At 41.7% G+C, this 11,964-nt stretch overlaps 1 protein-coding gene across 1 annotated transcript in view; it reads right to left on the reverse strand.

The window, feature by feature from the left end:
- WWC2 (WW and C2 domain containing 2) overlaps window positions 1-11,964 on the reverse strand; it is a 262,995-nt gene that overhangs the window by 135,162 nt on the left and 115,869 nt on the right. The window contains exon 2 of the mRNA XM_004696137.2: window positions 8,466-8,575. Within this exon, the coding sequence (XP_004696194.1) occupies window positions 8,466-8,575 (110 nt within the window). The remainder of the gene's footprint in view (window positions 1-8,465; window positions 8,576-11,964) is intronic.

The raw sequence follows: 11,964 nt of genomic DNA on the forward strand, positions 1-11,964 counted from the left end.
AGAGGTGTACGAGCCTCTAATAAAATGATGAAAAATAATTTTTAAAAAGAGTTACAGTCTCAGAAACTCACAGGGGCAGTTTTAGCTTGTCCTATAGGGTCGCTATGAGTCAGAATTGATTAAATGGAAGAGTCTGTTTTGTTTATTGAGGTTAAGAAAAAAAAGTAAGAATGCCCACTTTCACCACTTACATTCACCATCACGTTGAAAAAACCTAAAGAGTGCAAACTTACACACACACACCAAAAAAAGGAAAGAAAAAGCACAGATTGAAAAGGAGAGAGCAAAACTTTCCCTATTTTCAGAAAACAGGATCTTCTACATAGAAAATCCAAAGGAATTAACAGAAAGAACAAAAAGGTTGCAAAAGATAACATCAAAATACAAAGGTCAATTGAATATTGCTGTTATACACATACCCACAAGAGGAAAGGACAGTTTTAAAATGACACGCACTATAGCACCCAAAAGATAAAATGCTTCACTATTAACTTTAACAAAAGGTGTATAAAACTTCTACCCTGAACTCTTCAGGATAACACTGAGAATTAAAGAAGACCTTTTAAAACCAGTTCGAGCCCACGCTCACCCCTGGGAGATGCCATGCACTCGTACAGGTTTCCTAATTGACCCCCACAGTCAGCCCAGAGCCAATCATAAATCCATCTTTTTAATACAAATTGATAAGCAGATTCTACAACCTATGAGGGAATATAAAAGACTTAAAAATAACTTTAAAACAATAATTTTGGAAAAGCACTTTTATTTTGCAAGTAATTTACATACCATATAATTCAATAGTTCTATCATTCAATCATATCACAGAGAATTATATAATCACCCCCACATCAATTAAAAAACTATTTTTATAATGAGACAAGTTGGAAGATACATACTACCCACTTTCAACCTACCCATAAAGCACAGTCCTAAAGGCAGTGTATGTCTAGATTAAAAAGTGACAAATGTTTCAATAGAACAGAGTAAAGAATCCTTAAACACAATCACACTTAGCAGCAAACAATTTTCAAGGTAGGCACTAAATCAATTCAAATTGTGAGACAAAAGTCATAACATGACCCAGATTGAAAAACTTCAATATACATATTGGTGGGGGGAAAAATAATCTTGACCTTCTCTCACACATCTGACATCACACGTCTATAGTTATTTATTAATTTCAGCAAAAATCATAATGATTCTGTTGCCCTTGTTATGTGTCAGCCAGTCAGAACTAACTCCTAACTACCCTATATCCAACCCAACAAAACCCTGCTCAGTCGGCGCCAACCGCACAATTCCTATGCTTAGGCCCTTTGTCACAGCCAGTGTGTCAATCCATCTTGTCAGAGACCTTTCCTCTTTTTTGGCTGTCCAACCACTTTACCAAGCATGATACCCTTCTCCAGGGCCTGGTCTCTCCTGACATGCCCCAAATACATGAGATGAAGTCTCACCATCCTTACCTGTGAGAGACCATTCTGGCTAGACGCCTTCTACGACAGATTGCAGTCTATGGGATTTTCAATATTCTTCAATGGTACCATCATTCATATGCATCAATTCTTCTTTGGTCTTCCTTATTCTATATACAACTTTCACAGGCATATGAGGCCATTGAAAGTACCATAGCTTGGGTCAGGTGCACTTTATTTCTCAAAGCAGCATCCTTGTTTTTCAACATGTCAAAGAGTTCTGGCGCAGCAGATTTACACAATTTGACTGCTGCTCCTGAGCATTGATGGGGGATTCAAACAGGACGAAATCCTTGACCATTTCAATCTTTCCTCCATGTACGATGATGTTACCTATTGGCTCGGTTGTAAGGATTTGGGTCTTCTTACATTGAGTTGTCATCCATGCTGAAGGCTACGGTCCTTGATCTTCATTAGCAAGGACTTCCTGTTCTTCACTTTCAGCGAGCAAGGTTGTGTCATCGTGTTAACAAGCCTTCATCCAATCCAGATGTCATGTTCTTCCTCATATAACGCAGCTTCTCTGATTATTTGGTCAGCAAACAGATTGAATAAGTATGGTGAGAGGATACAACCCTGATACACACCTTTCCTTAGTTCCCTTCTGTTTGCACAACTGCCTCTTGATTCAGGTACAAGTTGTGCATGAACACAATGAAATGTTCTGGGATTCTCACTCTTCTAAGGGCTATATACATGGTTTGTTAGGATCCACATAGTTGAATACCTTGGCATAGTCCCTGAAACACAAATATACCTCATTCTGGTATTCTACGCTTTCAGCCAAGATCTATCGGATATCAGCAATGATATCCACTGTTCTACATCCTCTTCTGAAACCTGTCTGCACCTCTGGCAGCTTCAATGTCCTATTACAACCATTGTTGAATGGCCATCCCCCAAACTTTACTTGCATGTGCTATCAACAATAGTGATCTAGAATTTCCATATTTTGGGTCACTTTTCTTTGGAATGGACACAATGTGCATCTCTTCTAGTCAGTTGGCCAAGTAGCTGTCTTACAAATTTCTTGGTAAAGACGAGTGAGTGCTCCATCAGCTTGCTTAAACATTCCAATTTGTATTCAATACATTCCTGGAGCCCTGTGATTGGTGCTTTCAGTGCATCTTGAACTTCTTTCTGTTATTGTTTTCTCAAATTCCAGTGGGATAGGCTCACAGTTGTACTTTAGCTTCTTTTGATTTGTTTGCATTTTCTTCAGCTCCAACCTGCCTCACATATGAGCAGTTGATGGGCGGTTCCACAGTCAGGCCCTGGCCTTATTTTAGCTGCTGAAATTGAGCTTCTCTATTGTCTCCTCCCACAAATGCAGTCGATTTAACATTTGTGTACTCTACTTGGAGAAGTTCATGTCTATAGTTATTGATTGTGTTATAGGGAAAAAAGGCATTCTATCATTTAATTTCAGCTTCATTATTATTACTAAGGCCATAGTTATCAACTACTGTTCCTTCCTCATTGTTTCCTAGTTTTACATTCCAATAGCTAATAATTATCGATGCATCTTGATTGTATGTTTGATGAATTTCATACTGAAGACATTGGTTGAATTCTTCAATTTCTTCAGCATTAGCTTTTGTGGTTGATGCATAAATTCAAATAATAGTTGTACTGATTGGATTTCCTTGGATGAGGATAGATATAATGCTATCAGAGACAGCATTGTACTTCAAGACAGATCTTGAAATGTCTTCATGGATGATGAGTGCCAAGCCATGCCTCCTGGCTGTGTCATTTCCGCATAGTAAATCATATAATTTTCTGATTAAGTATGGCTAATACCCGATCATTTCAAGTCATTAATGGCCAGGATATCAATCTTTATGTGTTCCATTTCATTTCTGATGACAACCAATTTTTCTGGATTCATAATTCCAACATCCAAAATCTGATTACCAGCACATTTTTGCAGCTGTTTAGTCTCATTTTGAGTCATGCCCCATCAGCAAATAAAGGTCTTTACTCCCACCAGCTTTACTGCGTCCATATCATTATGGTTGGGTCTATGTTGAGAAGGCAGCCGGCTCTTCCTCAATCATATTTTGAGTGACCTCTGGGACCACCTCTTGACAATGCTCTGCTTCTGTTCATTAACCCTTAAGCATCTGACACTAGTTCTGTGATATCCACAGTGTTTTCGGAGGCTAATTCCTCCGATGCAGACAGCCTACTCCTTCTTCATCATCTACTCTTAGTCAAGGATCTTTGCTGAAACTTGTTCACTTTTGGTGACCCTGCTGGTATTTGAAATTCCAGTGACATAGCTTAAGCCACCATTCAAGAATATTTTCACAATCTTGAGTTATTTCGTAAGTAGAGCCTTCAAAACATAAGCAGTGCTTTTTTAAAGATATTTTAAATTCATCAAAAAAGTCTGCTCGTCAAACGATATCATTATGAAAACCTCCATATTTCTGACCAAAAGTTACTCAAAAGCCTATGTGTTTACTTACAAGTTAAATGAGACCTCAACTAAGAGGTCCATCTCTTAGTTGGTCCATCTCTTCTCCTACGGAAAAGTGATTTACTTCTGGCTATAGTGATAAACCTCCCCAACAATGTCTACATTCACCAACTAAAAAAATTTTTAAGGTGATAATTCTGTCATAAATCAGTAAGGGCCTAAAATAGCTATCACTGTGAAGGTCAAATCTTTTACTTAAAACTATTTGACAGTGTCCGACAGAAATAGTTTTGAAACAACCAAACATTCTTTATTTCATTTTTCATTAAAATAAAGAGAAAATAATGCTGAAACTATATAATGTCAAGACACAACATATGTGTGGACCAGCTGTTATGAGATGATAATAACATTTGCTCCCTAAACTCCTTCACAAAAATGTCTTGAAGATTAATGAGATAATGGACCATATCCTTTTAACTGGATAAACTACTAGCTGTGGGTAATTTGGGCACTTTAGGGCACATTAAATCCATCAGGCCACGAGGATACCATTACTGCACTACAGTTGAATGATAGATGTAAAAATTTATATTCGGACATTCAAGTTTTTAAATAATCTTAAGCACAATTTAAACCTGAAATGCACGTCAATTCTTTTAAAAAACAAACAAGAAGCTTTTATCGTAATGAAGCAATAAAGTCGTTCCTGCTACATTGAAGAGTACATGGCACCACTAACCACTAGAGATAAAAGAACCACGAGATACAGGTACTACCCGCAAGAAGCTCATAATTTAGTGAGGAAAATAGACAAATAAGTAATTAATATGTAATATAACAAGTGCACTAGTGTCTTTCATTTTGTTTCATTTTTTCAAAACCACAGCAAAAAAATCCCGTAAGTATTAGCACTATAAATACCCCTGGTAGCCTCACATCTAGTCACATCTAGTCACGTCTCTGAGATTTAAGGTCTCAGAAACCCTACCCAGGGTCGCTGTGCATCAGGATCAGCTGATGACAGTGGGTTTTTAGGGTTATGCTCAAACCCCACGCACTGCCATTGAGTCAATGCCAGCTCACAGTGACCCTACAGGACAGGGTAGAACTGCCCCGCGAGGTTCCTAGACTGGAACTCTTTACGGAGTAGAAAGCCCTGTCTTTCTCAGCTCAGGGTTTTCAGTACTATACGGTCACACAGACTGTGCCTATAATCCAAAATGCGGATGGGGCTCACAAGATGGAAAATCGGGCGTCACTGTTTGGGAAAGTAGCGGCCTGGGTTCTGAAGGGTCCTTGTAAGTATGAGAGCAGGGAAAACAGGGAGGCCTGGGGCCGGCACAGAGCGTGCCGAGAAATGCACAAAAGCCCAGGCAGCACAGGGCAGAACTGGACACTTAGAAAAGGGTCCTCCTCCAGAGTAATGCAGGACAGAAGGGAAAGACGGTGAACCGTTTGGGAACAGACAGGAAAGAGACTTAGCACAGGATCAACTCAATGCACCTGCAGCTCTTGAAAATACTTGGACAAATTTGGCAGCCAGTAACTTGAAGAGTGTTAACTGATGCTACTCACCCAAGGACAATTGAACGTGCAGACAGCAGAAGATAGTGATATAGATACCAGGTAATGGCAAAAGAAAATTGAGCAGGATGAGAGAGAGACAGACAGACAGACAGACAGACTTAACGTGTGTGCATGTGTGCAGCATGTCACGAAATCCAAAGGGATAATGAGCAAGAGGAAGCAATTTCAGGAGGCTCCATCATGCCAGGGAAGACAACCTGTAAGGTATCCTTTGGATCGTATAATTTCTCAGTAAGGCCTACAGTTCAAATCAACTAGAAAAGATGTGGCAATCTTCCCCAATGAAGAGTACAAGCTGGGCAGCACTGTGGGGCAGTTCTGCTGTGCCACAGCGTCACTGTGAGTTGGACTCGACTCTGGAGCACTCAACAGCAACGTGGCTCTCCAGGAATTCGGCGGTGAGGGGAAGCAGAGAGGACCATGGCTGAAGAATGGTTTTTTTGTATGTGTGTCCCGTCATTTGGCTGTTTGATTTTCTTTCAGTAGTTTTGATTTGCTTTCATTTGGTAAGATGCAATGCTTATATCCTAAGACAAAAGAAACACTATGATCGGGTGGGTCACATTTTCAATCCATAGAATAATAGATAAAGAAACAAAACATGAGAGAGGAATGGGACATAAAACTTTAAAACAAAAACCCAAACTCACTGCCATCACGCTGATTCTGACTCACAGTGACCTGCAGGACAGGGTAACAGCGCCCCTGTGGGTTTCTGAGATTAATTCTTTATGGGACCAGAAAGCTCTGTCTTTCTCCTGTGGAGCACCTGGTGATTTCAAACTGCTGATCCTGTGGTTAGCAGCCCAATGCATTACCACTACGCCACCAGGGCTCCTAAAAGGGGGAGGAAATCGGGGTGGGGGTGGGGTGGGGAACGGGGACATGGACAGGCTGTCCAGGAGAATGCCTCTCTCACTGAGAAAAAAGGTGGGTTTAGATACGGAAGACTTTGTACACCATAGAAACTTCATTTCTCTCATTTGGATACATGAAAATTTCTATTTAACTACAGCAGCTAGTTAAACTAAAGAAACAATGCTGGCTTTTTGCCATGTAAAATAAGAATTAAATAGTAACACAGTTCAGCTTCGTCCACTGAATTGTTGGTTTGCAATAACTTAAGAATGAAACACAATTCAAATGAATTTAATGTTTTGAAAATTAATCCCTTCTAACAAAAATGGATTACAGCATTCATTTGCCAATACCTAAGAAGCAACAAAACCTAGTATGTTAACAACACATCAAGAAAAGCATTTTATAAAGGCACGTTTACATGTAAATATAGTAATACATAACAATAGGGCTATAGGTCTAGGTACATATATTTACATGTTAAGTATTAAGGTAGCAGATGAACACTGGGTCTCTCTCCACTCAAGTCCTCCCTCAATGCAAAAACACTTTGTTCTAATAACCTTGCATTCTGTGATGCTTACCTTCCCAACACGATCGCTGAAGACAAACTGGGTGCATAAGCAAATGTGGTGAAGAAAGCTGATGGTGCTTGGCTATTACAATATATAGCATCTGGGTCTTAAAGGCTTGACATTAAACAAGCGGCCATTAAGCAGTGAAGCAACAAAGTCCACGTGTAGAAAGCACACCAGCCTGTGTGATCATGAGGTGTCGACGGGATCAGATATCAGATATCAAAAGATCCAAAACAATCATATGGATGCAAACAAGGGGGGTCAGAGTGGAGACCCAAAGTCCATCTGTAGGTAAATGGATGTCCCCTCACACAAGGGTCACAGGAAGTGACAAGCCAGCCAGGGTGCAGTACAGCACCAATGAAACACACAGTTCTCTAGTTCTTTAATGCTTCCTTCTTTCCCTCCCCCACCCCGACCCCCCTCTATCATGACTCCAGTTTTACCTTACAAATCCAGCTAGTCCGGAGCATGTACAGATAAGAGCTCTCGACACACAGAATCCAGGACAGATAAATCCCTCAGGAACAGTAATGGGAGTAGCGATACCATGGGGGTAAGAGGAAGGTGGGGAAAAAGGGGGGAATGCATCTCAAGGATCAACATATAATTCACCCCCTTTGCCTCTCTTCAACCCTTTCCCCTCAGGAGGGCGAACAACAGAAATGTGGGTGAAGGGCCACAGTGGATGGTGTAAGACAAGAATAGTCTTAAGAGAAACCAGAGGAAACAATTCCACTATATAATCTCTAAACCCTAAGTATTTTTAAGTGAAATAAGCAAAATGACTAACAGTGAGTATCTTGGCCCTGATAATACTATGCTAGCCTTACCTTAAGGAGCCCTGGTGTCATAGTGGTTACTCGTTGAGCTGCTACCTGCAAGGTCAGCAGTTCAAAACTGCCAGCAGCTCTGAGGGAGAAAGATGGGGCTTTCTACCCTGGTAAAGAGCTGCAGTACTCATGGGGGCAGTAGTTCCACCCTGCCCTATAGGGGGCGCCATGTATCAGTATGGGCTCCAGGGCAGTGAGTGAGCCTTACCTTGCAAGGGACGTGATAGCTTTAAAGGCTATTCCAACAACAGAGAAAGGAGAATATAGGAAAACAGTGTCTTTCCCGCAGCTACTGCTCTCTCTGCCAAGCGGCGGGTGGAATCCCTAGCTGAAGGCGCCGTGGCATGAAGAGGAGCCAAAATGGTTCCTGGCCTCCCCGGGCCAGTACGTGGCTCCCACGAGTCTCTAACAGGCATGGACATCGCTATCTGATGGGCAAACAGGAGACAGGTAAGTCAGGCATTCTTTTTCTTTTGCTGTTTTGCCACCACTCAGCACTACACATAAGCGCCAGTTTCCAAAATGTGGATTTCAGTTAAATCTTAATAACCAAGAAAGTAGCTTTAAAATGAGCAAAATTACATGAAAAGGTGGCACATTTCTCGTGTGGCAATGTCAGTTTGTGTTTGTTGTTTGGGTGATGGTGGTGGTGCTGTGTGTTGGCATTCCTTTTCTCTGATTGCTTTCACCAAAAAGGAAGACTTACTGTTGACGTGATCGATGTAGTAGACACCAATCTGAGGGTCAAACCCTGCTTCCCATCCCCATGGCAGCTCATCCCCAACACAATCAGCAAACGACAAGGGCTTCGTTAACCTATAACAAACAAGAATAAACACACGTGATTCTTTCCATCAAACCACATAAATCAAGATCCAACACCCTAACAAAAAGCTAAGTGTCCAGAGAGACTGCATTTCGTTTCTAGGATTTGAAATCTTTTTTTTAAATGAAGCAGAAACGTTGGCCTCAGTAGAAATAGACAGGATGCCCTTTTTGGAAGTTCAAAGTTCAAGACGGGGGCATCGATCCTTGGAGAACATGAAGCCATCTCAAATGATGGAAGAATTCCAAGTTGAGAATCAAGAAGCCTGGAATATATCTGTTTTGCTAAATAGAAACATTAAGAAAGAAAAAATGTCCCAGGATTCAAATACCAGTATCATAAAAATCATCAACATCAAGCGTTATTAATTTCAGAATTGGATGGTCTTACATAATTAACCAAACACTCGATTGTGAGGGCCAGTGTGGGCTCTGTTTGAGAGGGGATTCAAACATATCTGTAAGTATCTTGCACAAAATAAATACTCAACAACATTTTTAATGGAATCAAATACAAAGTATTCACATACCAAAATGTGACTCTGTCTTTTGAAATTGCTAAAATGTTCACATTAGGTTTTAAAACCAAGAGAGACGTTCTCAAAGCAGAGTAGAGGTTAGACTAATTATTCTCTCCATGTCTGCTCCTGAGAGTTTCCTGGCTCTGACAACAGCCACAGGCCGACTGCCACTGCAGGTTAGAGGGCTTGTTGTAGGTGACCACTGTCGCAACATCTAACTTAATGTGCAGCCTTATTAGGGCAGTTCTTATCAAGTCTCCTGGAGCCTTTTCTCTTTCCTAGTGATATCAAAGATAGCATGGTTCAAATGCTAGACAGATCACTATCAACATCACATCATAATCAGAACTACCTTTCCACATTCTGAGAGAATGGTGTGCAAAGAGGAAACTCGGTCCTCCCCACCTGAGCCTACAGCAGTTTCCCAAGGACTCGGGTAACAGTGGGAGAAAGGCAAGCAGTGTCTCCTTATCACTCAACTTTTCCAGAGAAGGCACCTGTATGGTCGCCTGATTTGCAAGAAGGGTGACAAGACCATTGAATGGAGGAGAAAAAATTAAAATCATCTTCTCAACTAGTGGTACTGAGACAAATGGATAGCCTCCAAAAGAAAGGCTTTCGGCTGGCACCCCACACCATTTATCAAACCTAACTCAAAATAGACCAAAGACATAAAATGTAAGAGATAAAACTCTTAGAAGAAAAACCAGTTATACAATTGTTGTCAGCCAACTCAGATACATGGCGACGCCATGTATGTCAGAGTAGAACTGTGCTCCATAGAGTTCATGACTGGGTTTTGTTTGTTGGGGGTGGGGGGGTGGGGTGATTGACAGGCCTTTCTTCTGAGGTGCCTCTAGTTAGACTTGAACTTCAACCTTCAGATTAAAAACCAAGTGCATTAAACCTGTGCAGCAGGCACTTATGGGATATAAAAAGACTTTTCCCCGGCTTTGTCTCCCCCAAAGATAGGCCAAACATTAGAGGCAACTTGCCAGCACAGGGTGGGAGGTCAGATGCTTAGAGATATTCTCCCTGATGGCATTCAGACTGCTAGTCCACTGTAAGTGGGGTTCACACCCTACTGATAAGGATAGTAATTGTTTCCATGGAGAGCCAGAGAACAGGTCAAATCCGCTCAGTGACATCAAAACTAGGCTGCCATCCTGAATCTAGGATCTGCCCATCTTGTCACATGTGTGCCCCCAATCCCTCCACTTCCTATTGCATGTATACCCCTAGAATCATCTCCCTCTCATGACTGTATTGCCTATAGTACAACCCCTTCCTGTGACATATGTCTTTACCTGTAATTAGGGGGCTTGCATGCCGCCTCCTCTCCCCCAAAGATATATAAGCCTTGGTTAGCAATAAAGACTCTCTCTCCCCTGGTTCCTGGTCCCTCTCTCTCCTGGTCCTCTCTCCCCCGTCCTCACTCCCTTGTCCCCTCTCCCCTTGTGCCTCTTCCCCTCCCTCTCTCTTGCTCGCTCCTGCAATTCCCACCTTCCACATCCTTTCGTGGACCACCAAGCAGGGCTGAGGTGAACATGCTACCATGAAATGAGTCTGACTCCATTATTTCAATCTCTCTTCGATCTCTTCTTATTCTCTAAGACTTTTTTATTATACATATATAACTGTACAATTGCACCTATTGAACCCAAGATTAGTTGTGGGGGCTGGCATTCCCCCACAGGTACTCCTTCAGAGAAAACACAAGGGTAAGTCCTCAGGGTTTTAGATTTGCCAAAGGATTTTTAGACAGGACACCAAAGTCAAGAGCAACAAAATGAAAGAGAAATCCTTTGAACTTTCATTATTATTAAAAAATGATTGTGCATCAGGGAACACACCAAGAAAGAGAAAAGGCAATCCAGAGAAGAGGACAGAGTACAAACCAGTTATCTGATGTGTTCAGGAATGAGAACACACACCTGAAATGGGAAAGCGAACACCTCAATCAAGAAGAAGGGATGGGGCAAATGATCTCAACACAGGATTCTTCCAGGAAGACATACAAACAGCCAGTAATCTCGTGAAAAGATGCTGGGTAGCATTAGTCATTGGGGAAATGCGAATCAAAACCACAAGGAGTTACCACTTCACTCCACACTCACCTAGGTGGCTACAACAAAAGCACCAGCCTAAGCGTTCTGGAGATACCTAGTCCTGTTTGCCGCACACAGAGTTAGCACGTAGGATTGAGGGAATGACTAGAAATTACACAGGAAGCCAGAAATGACAACACAGTTTCCAGTAGAGTTGTCATTTATTGTTTTTTTAAAGGTCTCATTGACCTTAAAAAAAAAAAAAAAGACATTGCCACTGAATTCATTCCCCCTCACAGTCACCCTAAGGAATAGAATAACCTTGCCCCATAGTGTTTCCAAAGGAGCCCTGCTGGCACAGGGCTTACGTGCTGTGTTAACCCTATTTAGCAGTTCGAAACCACCAGATGAGATCCCCTACTCCCATAAAGATCGACAGTCTTGGAAACCCACAGAGGGAGTTCTACCCTGTCCTTGGGGTTGTCCTAACTAGATGGCAGAGAGGCGAATGGCAGAGAGGCGAATGGCAGCTCCAACGATGCAGCTCTTTGCTGAAGCAGGCCACCTCACCTTCTGCCTACAGAACAGCTGGTCTGTTCAAATTGCTACCCTTTCTGTTAGCAGCCAACGGTCAAGCTGCTGTGCCACTAGGCTCCTCCACATTTATGTGACGGGAGCAACAAATGTGTCTTATAAAAAATACAGAGAGACTGACGTGGTGGTAACTCATGACTGTATTTCCTGACAATAGGAGAAAAATCAATACTACATTAAAGTATTTTGTAATGATTTATTTTGGTCAATACAGTGA

Source organism: Echinops telfairi, unplaced genomic scaffold (assembly GCF_000313985.2).
Source record: "Echinops telfairi isolate 266 unplaced genomic scaffold, ASM31398v2 ScPeMD7_9;HRSCAF=40, whole genome shotgun sequence".
Classification (NCBI taxonomy): domain Eukaryota; kingdom Metazoa; phylum Chordata; class Mammalia; order Afrosoricida; family Tenrecidae; genus Echinops; species Echinops telfairi.